The 16,876-nt window shown below is 41.2% G+C and overlaps 1 protein-coding gene across 3 annotated transcripts in view; it reads left to right on the plus strand.

The window, feature by feature from the left end:
- Positions 1-6,339: 6,339 nt before the first annotated feature.
- The window catches only part of LOC308668502 (uncharacterized protein), a 31,369-nt gene continuing 20,832 nt past the window's right edge, over positions 6,340-16,876 (plus strand). For 2 of the 3 annotated variants that reach the window (XM_081328495.1, XM_081328497.1), the window contains exons 1-2: positions 8,327-8,595; positions 8,799-8,879. In XM_081328495.1, the coding sequence (XP_081184621.1) occupies positions 8,579-8,595; positions 8,799-8,879 (98 nt within the window). In that variant the 5' untranslated portion in view covers positions 8,327-8,578. Of the gene's footprint in view, positions 6,428-8,326; positions 8,596-8,798; positions 8,880-16,876 lie in introns of those variants that run through there. The other variant, XM_081328496.1, reaches the window with a different exon arrangement.

Consider the following 16,876-nt stretch of genomic DNA (forward strand, 5'->3'; position numbering starts at 1 on the left):
TTGGATGAGGGGATAGATGGGGAACTCATCAAATTTGCAGATGACACAAGCTGGCAGGAATAGATACAGAAGGATCTTGACAGACTTGAACACTGGGCACTATCTAACAAAAGGAAATGCAATGGTGAAAAAAGTAAGGCTCTATATTTAGGCAAGAAAAACCAAATGCACAGGTACAGGATAGGTGGTACCTTGCTGAATGGTAGTAACTGTGAGAGTGATCTTGGAGTCCTAATGGAAAATCACTTAAATATGAGCCAGCAGTGTGCTGCAGCTGCCAAAAAAAGCCAACACAGTGCTAGGCTGCATTAACAGAGGGATAGAATCAAGATCACGTGAAGTGTTAATACCACTTTATAACGCCTTGATAAGGCCACACTTGGAATACTGCATCCAGTTTTGGTCACTACGATAACTCTGAATGAAAAGCTGTAATCATCTCTTTCTTTCAAATACCTGTAAGAATCTATCCCTAGCATTAGTTTTGTGGCATGACTCCAAGTAGAGCTAACCCTAACCCTAACTTTAACCCTAGTAGAGTTTTCATTGTCAAGATGTTGAGACTCTAGAAAGAGTACAAAGAAGAGCAACAAAGATGATCAGAGGACTGGAAGCTAAAACATATAAAGAATGGTTGCTAGAATTGGGTATCTCTAGTTTAATGAAGAGAAGGACTAGGGGTGATAATGATAGCAGTGTTCCAATATCTCAGGGGTTGCCACAAAGAAAAGGGAATCAAGCTATTTTCCAAAGCACCTGAAGTCAGGACAAGAAGCAACAGATGGAAATTAATAAAGCACAGAAGCAACCTAGAACTAAGGAGAAACTTTCTAGCAGTTAGAGCAATTAATCAGTGGAGCAATCTGCCTCCAGAAGTTGAGTTTTAAGAAGACACTGGACAACCATTTGTCTGAAATGGTATAGAGTTTCCTACCTGAGCAGGGGGTTGGACTAGAGGGACCTCCAAAGTCCCTTCCAACTCTATTATTATTATTAGTAGTAATATTATTAGTATTAGTATATTATTGTTAAATATATATATCATATCAACATAAAAGAGCCTTGGTGGAGCAGTGGGCTAATGCCTCCTTAAGTAACACCAGCTGCCTGCAATTAGTGCAGGTTCGCATCCCACCAGGCTCAAGGTTGACTCAGCCTTCCATCCTTCTGAGGTAGGTAAAATGAGGACCCAGATTGTTGGGGGCAATTAAGCTGACTTTGTAATAATGCCGCTTGGGGGTGTGTGTGAAAGCCCTAATAAGCAGGCATATACATAGAATGAAGGCTACTGCTAAGCTTGTAAGCCGCCCTGAGTCTTCAGAGAAGGGCGGGATATAAATGGAATTAAAATAAATAAATAAAATAAATAATTTCAGCTTGACAATCACTAAAAATATACAATTACTTTAATCAAAAGAAATTTGCTTGGACTATATCCTTGGCTTTTTAATATATTTATGTTTTAGCATATTTTTCTGATTGCACATAAAGTTATTGAAGAGTTCATTGAGGGTAGCTTGTACATATGTGGAACTGTGCTGTGACATATCTCATGTTACATCACTGCTATCCAACATTCAGTCGTTTTAAAATTTGAAACAGCTGTAATTTTTTGTCATTGTTTTTGCACTTCATTTATATGTAATAACCTAGATAAATTTATCTGACTTAGCTTTTCCTGAAAAAGGTATAGATTTAAGGTCCATGGTTTGAATACCATTTATCTAATGAACTGGATAAATTGGATGCATGAACATATTAGAAAATTTTGAAGTGCAAGAAAAAAAGTGGGAAATAAAATCTTCAATACTCCAATTGTACCATGATCTACATGAATCCAAATCATTTTATGAAAGTGACAGCTGTCAACACATTTAAGACAACGTAACTTTAAAGACTTAAGCTGCATTTGTTGATTAGAAAATGTAAATACTACAGGACAGAGGTCCCCAAACTTTTGGGTACCAGGGACTGGTTCCATGGAAAGAAGTTTTTCTGCGGACCGGAGTGGGTGTGGTTTCATATACTGCCTGCATCACACAGATGGGGCTTTGTTTGTTTGTGCGGACCACTTGCTGGCATGCTGCGGCCCAGTACTGGTCCACAAACCAGGGGTTGAGGACCCCTGCTATAGAAAACCAGGTTTATATAAAAATGTTTTGTGCAAAAATCAAATAAAACAATACAGCCGATTTATAATATTAGTGAAAAGAGTTTGGTTTTGTCAATTATCAGCCAATTCTTCCCATAAAAGTAGATTGGTGCCATATGTAACAATGTACAATATCACAAAGTTGATATGTATATGATAAGTCCAAGAATACAACTTAGTACTGACAAAAATATTGTTTGCATTGTGTACCAAATTTAAGTACCAACTAAAAAAAAGAGTTATCTATGGTTGAAAATATCATTCTCTCTAAATCACCTAATGACAGGAGGCTAAAGAATGAGCTATTACTGTGTTTCTGAGGGTTCTACGACAAGCTTTTACAGAAGAAATCTAATAATTGCATTCTTTAAACAGAAAGCATTTATGTTGTTAACTAAGTTGTATATAATAACGTCATAGCTAGACATTATACACAAAAGTTGATTAAAAATCCAGAAGACAAATGGTAAAAGATTCCTTAAGTCTATACATCGAAAGAGGTATCCAGAATAGCCTGAATACGAGAGATTTTATCTACAAAAAAAAAAATCATTGAAAGTATTACACAAAAAGCCTTATAGAAGTCTGAAGAGTCTGTTAATAGATTTCTGCAGAAAGAGAACTGAATATGTCAGCCCCATCCCCACAGAATCTAAAATTTAATAGATTGTGAGCTTCAAGATAAAATATGTGTGGATGCGCTTATCACCAAAGTGATAGGTCTTAAAACAGGCTTTACTAGTTAAGACTCTGGGCTTAATTAACTAGAATTAGTTGTTGAATGTCAATTTTCCATATGCAATTTGATGCCACGGATGTTAATTTGAAAATGTCCAACAATTCAGCACTCTTTTAACTTAAGTGCACCACAATTATAGATTTGAATACATTGTCATTTTTATATTATATTATAGTATAGTATAGTATTAGTATTAGTATAGTATAGTATAGTATATTGTTATGTTATGTTGTATTATGTTACGTTGTGTTGTGTTATATTATTATATTATGTATTATTATAGAGGAGCAGTGGTGGCGCAATGATTAGAATGCTGTATTGCAGGCTATCTCTGCCCATAGCCAGGAATTCGATCCTGATGAGGCTCAAAGATGGGGCTCCATCCTTCCGAGGTCCATAAAATGAGGACCCAGGTTGTTGGGGGCAATATGCTGACATTGTAAACCACTTAAAGAGAGGGTTCTAAAGCACTGTGAAGCAGTATATAAGTCTAAGTGCTATTGCTATTGCTATTGCTGCTTCAGAATAAAACAGAAAGTAACAGAAATTTTGCTTGCAGCCTGATCCTATAAAACTAAACAAAAACTATTTACAAGAAATGACTAATTTTGCATGGTATTTTACTCATAAAGGCACCACCTTTCAATAGGACAGTTACTTTAAAGCGCTCCCATCAGGTGCTATGCTTACACCTTGCATTCTCTGAAGCACAAATTGAAAATCAAATCCAAAATATTACATAGCTTTGCTGTCTACCACTATATTGAAAAAAATCCTGTGCATTAGAAACTTCTTTTAAAATTCTTCCTCAAAGAATATTAGACAATATGAAAGGCAGAAAAAAAAATAAAGCAGCAGTGACTGAATGATTTATGCAAGACTGGAATACTTTTCTTACTTGATCCGATTATCAACACAAAGGGCAATCTTGTAAGGGCAACATAAAAAATGGAAGGGATCATGGTATCAAAAGCTTCAGATTGAGTAAAATCAGCAGGATTATGTATAGGAGTCCATTCCTGTAAACAATGACGCCAAAATATTAAATGTACACAGTGGTTAGAATGCAGTATTGCAGGAGTTCAATCCTCACCAAGACTGACTCAGCCTTCCATCCTTCTGAGGTCAGTAAAATGAGGATCCAGATTGTTGGGAGCAATATGCTGAATATAAACCGCTTAGAGAGGGCTGTAAAGAACAGTGAAGTGGTATATAAATCTAAGTGTTATTGGAACGTCACAATTCAATCTCCACTTTGTACTTGCATCACAGCATTGCACATAAACAAATAAAAGAAGTTTGCATTGTGATGTTTTGTCACTTTCCTCTGCCTCAGACACCTGTGGAGAGATGCACCTATTTCCTACGTGGAAGATCATGCGGCAGAACAACCAGGACTCAGATCCCAAGCCTGGCCTTACACCAAACAAATTGGTTTTCCAAATTTGGCAACTTTAAGATATGTGGATTCCAATTTCCAGAATTCTCCACTCATCTATGATGCATATGTTGTACTTGGTTTCACTGGTTCAGCTTTGATCTAGCCCCTGTAAAGTTTTTCCTATTGCTGCTGTTATATAGGTTTCTCTCTTCTGGGTGTCTATGATTGATTTCTTAATTTTTATTGTTCCTTGCCCTGAAATTGTACGCTGCCGAGTCATTTGAAGTTGGCTGACCTCTAAAATAATGAATAAACCAACCAATCAGTAACATATGGAAGGGTCTCTTCAAGAAAGACTCCACTGTTCTTCTCTCAAAGCCTAACTCTTGTCATATTAATTAGAGGATCACCATTGCCTGCCTCCGTCTACATCAATCTACTTCAACTGGCTCATCAGCTCAGTCAGGCATTGTCTATTTGCATCTAATTAAAGATACAAGGAATTATGACTTGGTACTTCAATATTTGGGACGCGGTGGCTCAGTGGGTTAGGACGCTGAGCTTGTCGATCGGAAGGTCGGCAGTTTGGCGGGTCGAATCCCGAGTGCCGTGTAACAGAGTGAGCGCCTGTTACTCGTCCCAGCTTCTGCCAACCTAGCAGTTCAAAAGCACGTAAAAATGCAAGTAGAAAAATAGGGACCACTACGGTGGGAAGGTAACAGCGTTCTGTGCGCCTTTGGCGTCTAGTCATGCCGGCCACATGACCACGGAGACGTCCTCAGACAAGCGCTGGCTCTTCGGCTTTGAAACGGAGATGAGCACCGGCCCCTAGAGTCGGAAACAACTAGCACGCATGTGCGGGGGAACCTTTACCTTTACCTTTACTTCAATATTTAAGACTCCTTTCTCTTATATTCCTGCCACAATGTTAAAATCAGCTAGCAGGACACTTTGTACGTCCCACCTGAGGCATTCCAATTATTAAGCCCTTCCCCAGGAGATCTATCTGATACCAACACCAATGCTGATTACATTGATGCCAATTTCAATCTAACTCATTAAACAAATGGGAGGCAGGAGGTTGTGTCACTTAAGTAGACATACACACACACACACACACACATATGTACACAAACAAAAACCCACCATCAATATTTTTCTACTGTATATGAAGCAGTTCAATTTGGCTTTTTACTAATATGCCACCACTATCAATATTCTTTGCAGTTGAGTACTTTATTCTGCTTCATACGAAATCCCTTTTCCAATTTTTTTTTCCTGGTCTGAAATATCCCAGACATAAGACATAGCCTGTTCAGAAGCAAAGTGGTTAAGAATATGCCCAAGAGATTAACTAAATAAAAATCAGTTATGAATTGTATATAGTTTTAAGCAAGGACTGTAATAAACCATTGTACGCTTTATACTGGGAAAAGAAAAATATTGATCAGGATAATGGTGCACTCCTTTTCACAGCGAACTTGTTATTTTACCTTGTCTGGCCCCAATTTTTTTATCTTTCTGGATTTTCTCAAAGCTCTTAATGTGTACAAGACATAGGATTTACCCAAAATGCGCAGACTTCTGTTGAAATAACTGTATGCAATGGTGGAAAAAACATGAAGTGTAACCACTTTCTCCTCAGGAACAGGGATGATTTCTTTTCTGCTGCACTGTGCCCCAATAGCCAGCACTGCCAGCTGTCTGCCTCTTGTTGAGCTTAAACGAAACTAAAACGAACCGGTTTTTTTAGTTTTTCCTCCTCACATCTTGGCCCACATTTCTTTTTTTTAAAAAAAAAAAGCGGAACCCCTTCCCAAGAAGCGAAACGTCCCGCTCTCACTTAACTCCCGCCCGCTTTGACGTTGAGCATGCGCGCGAACTCTCCTCCACCTGAAGGGGGCGATGCCGACGCGGCTCAGAACCAAGCAGATTTTTTTTTTTTCCCCGACTCGGACCTCGCCGGCTTCGAGAACCGGGCAAACCCGCGCGAGCATGCGTACAGAACCCGCCGTGGTTGAACCGCCAATACCCCTGCGTTCACCCGGCTGACGTTAGAGGCGCCTGCGCAGTTCAAAAAAAAAAAAAAGCATCGGGAGGGCTCTCTTGTGGCCGGGCCGGGTCGCTTTGTTTGGAAACAAACTCCTGCCTGAGGGTACGAGCTGCCAAGTTCCTAACCGCCCGCGGCTTCCGAGCCCACTTGTAGTTCTTCGCGAAGCTGCGGTTCGGTAGCTTCAAGGCCCCCAAATTTCGAGAATCGAAAGCTACCTGCCGCCGCCTTGACCGTGGTGGGCCAACGCCATCCTCCGCGAGGAAGCTGCTGGGACTTTAGGGTGTCCCTGGCGCCCCGCAACCAGGATGGCTGCCGTCAGGTCTCGCCGTCCTCCAGGCTGGCGTTTGAAGTCGGCTGGCCCGCGAGCAGTTTGGCTGCGCCGCCGGCGGGAGACGAGTCTGAGCTCTTCTTCCCTGCTCCTCCGCTCTCCAATCGTTCCGTGTAGCAGTGGAGGAGAATATTTGTAGCTCAGGGTTGAAATGAAGGGTCCTTGGTGCTCTCCGAGCTTGCTTCTTGTTCTTGCAGACGTTTCATTTTACCCTAACTCGTTAACTTTTAAAGCCATAGGACAGCCGCCCGTCGGGACTTGACTGCGTCGCTCGGATCTCCCATTTCGTCGGCTGCTTGGCCGTGAAGCCAAACCAAAAGAGGGCCCTCTTGATTGCTGGGGCTGGTTTCTAGAAGTGTTTTTCAAATTGGCTGCTACTGTATAAGGTGGCGGATCAACTCCCAGAATTCCCCATCCTGGCATGCTGGCTGGGGAATTCTGAGTGTTCACAGAGTTGGAAGAGACCTTGGAGGTCTTCTAGTCCAACCCCTGCTCAAGCAGGAAACCTGGCCTATACCAAGTCCAACAGGCCATGGCTGGGGAATTCTGGGTGTTATGTATGCAGGCACCTGCATAGCAACAGCCACCAGGGGGTGTTGGCCTGGACAGTTTCGGCGGCTATGTGGCCTGTTTTCTTGCAGGCCTGGCACGTGGCGGACTGGAACTTGCAGAGGCTGCGCATGTGGTTCCCACCACACCTTGCACACCTCTGGGGAACGGCGGTGTTGCTGGGAGGCCTGGGCCTGTCTGGCTCGCTGGTTGGGGGGTCGACTTCCGCTGGAGGAGGTCGATGCTCAGGTCGTCCTCCTCTGTGGCCCCTTGCCGGTGGATGCTGATTGCCTGGTTGCCGGGTCGGGTTCCCTGGCAGGCTTGGATGGCCGCTTCGTGGGCTAGGATGGCGTCCTCGGCTTCCTGGAGAGAGACCTCCTCTCTTTCGAACAGGCGCTCCTGCAACCGCCTGTCGCGTAGGCCGCAAATCAGCCGGTCCCGTAGTCGCTCCTCCAAATTTGTGAACCTGCAAGCGACGGCAGCTTCCCGCAGGGCGGCGAGGAAGTCGGCGCCGGTCTCGTCGGGGCGCTGGTCCCTTTTCTCGAATTGTGACCGTGCAGCCACCTTGGAGCGCCGGGGCCTGAAATGTGCGTTGAGCCTGGCCACGAGGTCTCGGTACGCGACGGTGTTGATGGCCTCCTGGGGGAACAGGTTCGCGGCGACTTCCAGCAGCGCTGGTCCCCCAAGGCAGAGCAGAGCAGCCGCCTTTGCACCGTCCTCCGATATCTGATTGAACCGCATGTACAGTTCAACGTGAGCCAGGTTTCGGGGCGGCGGGTCTCGAATTCACGGGGTTGACCGGCTCTAGCCATGGCGGCAGTTGGTCGTGGATGTGGCGCTTGGCGTTGCCGGTTCGGCTGGCGGTCGTGGGGGAAAGAAGGAAAAATGCCTTTCCCTTCAGCTCGCGGAGCGTTTCCCCAGTGACTTCAGCTCTTGGTCGGCAGCAATGCCACCTTCATCGCCACTATTGTGTAGTGGGTCCGACGCAAGAGAGACGCCAGCCGGTGTGTGAGTTCAGCTCTTTATTGGAAGGGGAAGTGAACTGGGGAATGAGGGCTACCTGGCCTCCTTATATACCTGGCCAGGTAAGCTAACAGCCAATGGGGTTGCCCCTAGGTTTCCTGCCGAAACTGTCCAGGCCAACGAGTTGGAAGAGACCTTGGAGGTCTTCTAGTCCAACCACCTGCTCAAGCAGGAAACCTGGCCTATACCAAGTCCAACAGGCCACGTTTGTTAAAAAAAAAAACACCCACTGCTTTAAAACAAAAGGGCTGATTCATTCAAAGGAATTTGAAAGCACCCTGGCTGCTTTACTACTTTTCTCTCAGTTATGCTCCTTTCCAAGTACACCCAACCATTAAAGAAGGACCTTGCAGATGCTAAAGCAGCAATGGTGAGAAAAGACTCTATCCCCTTGGCCTTTGGTTTCAAAAGCTGATCCTGGTTCTGTGTTCCAAGCATAATTGGAGGAGACTTGGGTTTCTCAAAACAAATCTGCCTGAACCACATCTATTGTGGTCCTTCAGGGCAAATCTATAAGAGTTCAAGAAAGATTTGCACCAGGTTAACTGCGCGGTTCTCTCTCATTTGCTGCAGTGCTGCCCATTTTCTCTGCTTCCTCCGGCTCTTGTCCGTTCCAGCATTGAGCATGGTAAAGAAGAATACTATTCCTGATGGGTAAGTATCACTAAGTACTGCCTAGAGAAATAAAAGGGGAGAGGGCTCTGACAGCCCCACCTGGTTCTCTCTTGCCTCAACAACATCTTTGTAATCTACTGCAAGTCAAGGTAAGTATTTATGATAACATGAGCATGCAGGTTACCATCCCCCAGGTAAGTATTTTATCCCACATTTTATAATGCACCATCAGTATCTCCTATTCCTCCTTTATCCTCAACTTTGGACTTGGAATAAATTAACTCTATAATCACAGTTATGTCATTGACATGGCATAGAAGGTTGATACCAAGATTACTTCAGTATAACAAAATACTGTTGCAATGGCTTAGGTTTATTACATGGTATTCAGTTTACCTTTAGATTCAACAAGAATGCTTTCTATAATTTCATAGAACTGGCCTTAACCTGGGCATGTGATTTAGTTTTCTTTTGCAAGATTTTTGTCCCGGTGGCAATTACCCTATATTTTATTAACGTCCGATAGTTTTAACTTAGCCTACAAAGATGTTGCATTATTTCTGTTCTTCTGACATGCAAAATACCTGAACACATTTTTAAAGCTAAAAAAACATGCTTTACTGAAAAAGATGTTTAATGAACTTGCTAGTGTGACTATCTTCAGTGTTCACTGAATTTTTGGCAGAAATGATATTAAAAGACAAAACATAAGTGATATTACCATGCAGTATATTTAAAATTAGTTCTGTTATATTACTTCCTAAAGCAAAAACATATTAAGCATGGAGTTTTATTGCTTAATTATTTCCTGCTCCTCCTCTACTGCCCTCTTACCTTGTTCATTATCAATGTTGCTAGTGTTATTTGTTTTTATTAATAATGCAGAGTTTTTGAAATTCTTAGTACGGTAATATTGAACGTGGAAAGCTTATTTTCTGAATCAGTTGAATAATTAACTGCTGAGAAGATTCTTGGTAATTAAAATGGATATAACTGATCAGTTTAGTAGTCCCAACATTCAGCAAAATGTTGAATTTACCATTGAGAGTGATAGCTTAACATGGAAAGAAATATTGTGAAAACTATTAGCCAAAAATATAAGAAAAAAAATGTTAAGATTAGTATTTGTTATGCTGTTTATTAAATTTCAAGGTGACATGATTCTAAAAAGATTCTGGGCAGTTTATAACTTTGAAAGAAGACATGATATTAAAAAAGTGCTCCGTCAAACCACCTGAACCAAAACCAAAACATTGCCATGGGTTTCACAAACATTATAGCCCAGGCCTGGGAACAGATCCAGGTTTTCAGAGACTTAGGGAACTTTCAAAGAATAGGAGCCAGATGTATCATCATGGGGATGCAGGAACTATGACAGAGAAGGCCTGGTCCCTTGTTCCCACAAATTGGCAACATCTGACTTAAGAGAGCCAGATTACACCCAGTCTGCCTAATCGCATTGAATTGGCAGGAAAAGAGAAAGGCACTCCCTCAAATAACCAGACCCTATTCCATGAAAGGGAAGCGGTGGCTCAGTGGGTTAGGACGCTGAGCTTGTCGATCAGAAGGTTGGCAGTTTGGCGGGTCGAATCCTGAGTGCTGCGTAACAGAGTGAGCGCCTGTTACTCGTCCCAGCTTCTGCCAACCTAGCAGTTCGAAAGCACGTAAAAATGCAAGTAGAAAAATAGGGACCACTACGGTGGGAAGGTAACAGCGTTCCGTGCGCCTTTGGCGTCTAGTCATGCCGGCCACATGACCACGGAGACGTCCTCGGACAAGCGCTGGCTCTTCGGCTTTGAAACAGAGATGAGCACTGGCCCCTAGAGTCGGAAACGACTAGCACGCATGTGCGGGGGAACCTTTACCTTTACCTATTCCATGAAAGGTTTTATAAATAATAATCAGCGCTTTGAATTGCACCTGGAAACCAATTGGTAACCAGTGAAGTTTGTGAAGCAGTGATGACATGGGTAGAATGCAAGAAGCCCATAACTCGCCTGTGCCACTGCATTTTGAACCAGATGAAACTTCTGGATGGTCCTCAAGGACGGTTCTATGGAGCCTGCATTGCATTAGTGATCATAGATAATAAGAGCATGAGTAACTGAAGAGCCTGCAGTGAAGGCAACGGTGCAGCTGGTGCATCAGGTGAACCTATACAATGATCCTGGTCATAACTCACTGGCCTTTTCAGTAGTAGCTTGCAAGACCAGGATGCTGCTAGTCTCAAATGGGAGAATGCAACCTAAGACCAAAGATGAAAATGTCCCAAACCTAGGAGGCCTAAATAGCCCAGCCACTCAGTGTGATTGGAGTTAAGCTTCAATATGTTCCTCTCCATCCAGACCCAAACAGTCTCCAGAGAGTGGTTAATACAGTGACAACTTCATGCAGTCCAGATTGAGACTAGGAAGGACTGCTATAGAAGGATGTAAACTCTGCAACACAGTTCTTACAATTCACACAGTCAGTGCAAGAGGATACCGTGATTGATAGATGCAAGGATGCATCTATCAGTGCAAGGATGGCGACACTGTCTTCATTTCAGCTTTGCTAGAGACCATCAACCAGTGCAACCAGTACTGTCTTAGTACTGGCCTGAAATCTGATTGGAATGGATCCAGACTTTTTGCAACTGCTTCTGATCACCTTCTCAACAACCTTCTTCACAAAGGGAAGGTTGGAAGCTGGATGGTAACTTCCACAATATAAAATCCAGCAATGGGCCCCTAAGAAGGGGTATACTCACTGCCTCCTTCAACACTGGAGAGACTGTCACCTTCATCAGAAAGACCAATACCATTGCAGGGCCACAACCACAGGTTACCTCCATCTTAACTCAGGGAGAGCTTTAAAAAACATGACCGAATTCACAGTTTGGAGGACCTTTTCAGGAGTCACAGTATTAGGGCAGATAACATTACATGTCTGTAAACCAGGCAATGCTAGGGTTAAGGCTTACATAGATCTATTTAAGTGAATCAGAATTATCTGTAGATAGCATGAATACTTATCACTATAGCTTCTGATATTCCTGGGATGTGTCTCCCAGTAAAAAATGGATCACTCTAGTCTAGACAAAGCAGGTATCTATGGACACAATAAGGGCAGAGAAATAATGGCTTGCCTCCCTCAGCCAAATACAGTTTAGTACAGTTAGCACTTTGTCTGCCTCCACCAACTCTAGGCATCTCTCTGGCAGTTCCTCAGAAATCAAAGTACACCCCGGGATTACCACTCAGGTCACAAAGGAGCTATGGGTGCAAGGCCTCGGTCACTGAGCTGTTCCAAGCTGCAACCAAGACCTTGGCTGAGCAGCCTACTTGATCTTCAAGGAAAATCTCAAGCTACTATGTAATCAGAATCCATCCGGTCACCTTGGATGCAAAACTGAACAAGCCCTATCAACCTGCTGGAGTGATTGGCACCAATGAGCAAGAGGGCAACCATAGAGTGATCAGTCCATGCCAATGGACTGATAGTAATATCCTCCAACACTAGATCACATCATAATTGCCCAAGAGAAAAACCAACTCTAATGTACAATCCCTAGTATGCGTCAGGCCTCAGAAACCTAGGATTGGTGCAGCATAGCTTGGAAGCAAAGAGCTCCTAAGCCAGTGTCTCCAAGGAGATGGGCTAAAGTCCCTGAGAATTACCAGCCTCAGGGACTTCATCCCAATCCCAGCAATGGAATACAGCAACTCAAGCAAAGATGATGTTGTGCAGCAAGGAGGGCAGTTCAGTAGCAGTGATTTCTAAAAGCCTAATTTCAACCAGAGACTCTCCTATTTGGTTATTTGCAGAGCAGAGCTCAGAGCACCCTCAACAACTTGTGGGTAATAATAGTCACCGTTCCCTGGGGTCTCAGCTGATGCAAAACCTAAAACCACAATGGATATATTAACCAAAGGGGAATATCTTCTTCTGGGCCCACCCAGGTCTTGATAATACCAGTCAGGTTGGTACCAGTCACCTAAAATAAGATTATGGACAAGAGCAGATTTATTAGGTAACTTGATGTTCAAAAATAATAGCTGTGACAGTTACTATTCTGCATTGAGCTATACATATGTTCAGCATGGTAATAATTATAACTTGTGTCAAATTAAGCTCAGTACACATTAGTGATATTCATATGTACCCTATTAGTGCATGAGACATCACCCTGTCAACAAAAGTGCGTATAGTCAAGGCTATGGTCTTCCCAGTTGCAATGTATGGCAGTGAAAGCTGGACCATAAGAAAGGCTGAGCGCCAAAGAATTGAAGCCTTTGAACTATGGTGCTGGAGAAGACTCCTGCGAGTTCCTTGGACTGCAAGGCGATCAAACCGGTCAGTCCTAGAGGAGGTCAACCCTGACTGCTCTTTAGAAGGCCAGATCCTGAAGCTAAAACTCAAATACTTTGGCCACCTAATGAGAAGGAAGGACTCACTGGAGAAGAGCCTAATGCTGGGAAAGATCGAGGGCAATAGAAGAAGGGGACGACAGAGAATGAGGTGGCTGGATGGAGTCACTGAAGCAGTAGGCGTGAGCTTAAATGGACTCCAGAAGATGGTAGAGGACAGGAAGGCCTGGAGGAACATTGTCCATAGGGTCGCGATGGGTTGGACACGACTTCGCAACTAACAACAACAACAAGTGCATGTTGAAGCTTGGAAATCATTACTGTTTGAGGTTTGTGATAGCAGTTAGCATTTAAAGAGTTAAAATCAGTTTTTTATTAAACTCATACTTCACCTTCTCTGTATTTCTAGTAGATATGTGCAAATAGCAGCACACAAGTAAAAAATACACATTGAGTACATAAGATTTTGATACTCTTTTTAAAAATATATCTTTTTATTTGGTCTTCTGTGAATTGGGAAAATCAGACATTTGTTAGTATGCTTTGAAATGACTATTTTTGATGGTGGAACAAAAAATGTCACTTAATTTATTGAAGCTTGTTCTGAGGTTATATACTTGATTTGTTTTGCATATTTGTATTCCTAAGTGTGATACAGAGTTTATAGTCATTTAATTTACATTATTATCTTCATCCCATGCCTGTTAAAACTATTTGCAGTTTGGCTTAATAAATTAAAGTGAAAGAAAGTTGTAATTCTGTAATTGAATTATCTCTTTACAGTGGATGTATTATTTGTAAATATAAGCACTTTTTATTGTAAGGAACTTTCTCTTACGTTTATATGAGAAATAAAATGCAGTATAATATAATTAATGTAATATAAAATGATTGTCACATTATATATATGAGAGCCACTTTGAAGTATAGTTAAAGTTCTGGTATATAAACCAAGGAGTCTGTGAGTTCTTTTCCCACCTTAAGCATGAAAGCCAGCTGGGTGACTTTGGGCAATCACTCAGCTCAACCTACCCCAGAGGACTGTTGTGATAATAGGAAGAGGAAGAAGCATTATCTGCATTCACTGTGTTGAGTAACTTATTAAATAATAAATGTGGGATAAAAATTTAAAAAATGAATACTTAATAATCTTTAGCTTTTATTCATAAATATCTCAAGCTAACAAATATCTCAGCATCAATTTCTACATTGTTAATGAAGCCGTCATTTCCGTAATAGTCGAAGTAATAATAAATATGCTTTTATATAGTTGTTTTTATAATAATACAAGTCTTCATTATTTCCTTAGGTTTTAGGATCTCTTTTGTCAAAAGACAATGTTATAAAACACCTCTATAAATACAGAGTAATTTGCTTGAACGTGTAGCTAAGTCAGTTTTTTTTAAATCTGTTTTTTGCAACCAATTCTGAAATATTCTGTGAAAATAAAATTTTAAATCCTTTCAGATATCTGGCATTGTTATATAATATGTTTTTATTGTTTGGCATTGTTATATGAATTGTTTGTGTTAATAATCTGGTATCTTTATATAAGGTGCTAATTGTTTTATGAACCACCGTCCTCGTCATTTTATATAAACAACCACACATAGCATCAAATACATACATATTTTGTCAGTCCATAATTGGAAAGCTTCAGTCATGGAATTTAACAAGGGTCAGCTTCAAGGCTTTGCCTTATTTGTATTTCTAACTAGAGTGTCCAATAAAATTTTTCTACTCAGTTCTTTGTGTTTGAGCTATAGTTAATCCTAAGGGTACACCTAGAGTAAGTTTATATACGCACATATGAAAAATAAGGGTACTTGAGTCATTTTAAATAATAGCTTTTTCTCAGATAATACGTTGTGTGAATCCTTTCACCGTAGTTATAAAGATAAGCAAAATTGTGAATCTTGTTTTATTTTTTAAGAAATGGACAATTTCATATTCTCTTTTTCAGGTACTGTTGACAAAATACGTCTTAAGTGATTTTTCTGAAAAATAGCAAACTAGTTTTTGAATCTATAACAGCAGAGCTGATCCCATCAGATAGAATTTAAGACTTAGAAGCCCTCTGGGTCTCTTGACTCCTGACATGGTCTGTAGCTTGGCAATTTTTGCTGCCACCGGAATGGAAAGACCTCATTTTGCAGCCTTCCCCACCCCTTATGAGAGAAACATAGGGATTCCAAAACCTTTGTTTCTCTCTGGCAATTTAAAAGGAAAAAAAATGAGGGAAAAATAGATTAAATAGTACCGTTTCCTGGTTCCATAGTTGTGAAGTAATTAGCAGAAACAGCTCATTTGCTCCCTTTTTCTGGGAGAATGTCACAGATTTTTTTAATAAATTAAACATTATTACTTTAAAGTATTTTTTCAACTTTGGTTACATGCAAAACAGTAGTTGAAGAGGTAACAATTTCAAAACTAGACTGCATTTTAAATGGATCTCCAACAGAAAAAACCAGAAATATGGGACAAACAACATGATACTGGTTGTTCCAATTTAAAGACAGCTTTGACGTAAAATGGTTCCGTGTTGTCTGATGAATTTCTTTTAATGATGTTAGATACCAGAAACAATAAAGTTTACGTAGCAATACACCTTCAAGAGAAAAGTAATCTGTACTATTTCTAGTTAAACTTCTTCCTTATTCCTTAGAAACAAATAGACCACCAGGGCAAATGTTTCTGGTTTGCTTTCCAGGGTTTTCCTGGAATCGGAGGCATAGAACAGAATTTCTTTACCTGATACCCAACTTCTGCTTTTCTATTACAAATACAAAACCTTACGTCTTTACCAAGGGGTGGGACTAAAGAAATAATGCCTTTTGCAGTTTGATCATGTCTGAGAGTGTCATTTTCCTGGCACATGGTTGATAATTTGGACAGTTGTGAAAGCAGATTGGTTTCACAAAAGCATTTGAACAAAGTGGCTTTTGTGTCCTTATTTCTACTATATTTCCTGCACTGATGTCTTCCTCAAACTGAAATTATCTACATTAAGAATCTGTATGTTTTCTAGCTTTCAAAAATATATATATATGCAGTTGCTGCTTATAATCAGGAATGCGCCTAGACCCCTGTCCTATAACCTATTCATGAACAATCAGGCAGTATTATTTCAGTCATTTTTCAGAATGAGGTGGGTGGCATATAAATGTAATAAATGAATATATTTCTGATAATGATTAGATGAGAAAAATCAAGCTAATGAACCAGATTAGCCCCGATTCCAGTAAGTGCTATTGAAAACAATAACAAGAAATAACTGAGTTAATAAATACAACAAAGAGATGATGGCACTGCACAGAAAAAACTTCGTAGCTTGATCTCTTGAAAGCTACAATCTCAAGCTGTTAATTGTTATAGACAATTTAGCTCTTCATGCTGCTCTGTAGTTAGAATTTAGGAGATGATTTTTTTCCATATTATATATTTTTACTTATTCTACTTTGGATCAGTGGTATAATGATGAAAAACAAATTAGTCCATTGAATTTGAGCCTTGGTGGAGCAGTGGGCTAATGCCTCCTTAAGTAACACCAGTTGCCTGCAATTAGTGCAGGTTCGCATCCCACCAGGCTCAAGGTTGACTCAGCCTTCCATCCTTCCCAGGTAGGTAAAATGAGGACCCAGATTGTTGGGGGCAATTAAGCTGACTTTGTAATAATGCCGCTTGGGG

Source organism: Vipera berus (genome assembly GCF_964194415.1).
Source record: "Vipera berus genome assembly, chromosome: 5".
Lineage (NCBI taxonomy): Eukaryota > Metazoa > Chordata > Lepidosauria > Squamata > Viperidae > Vipera > Vipera berus.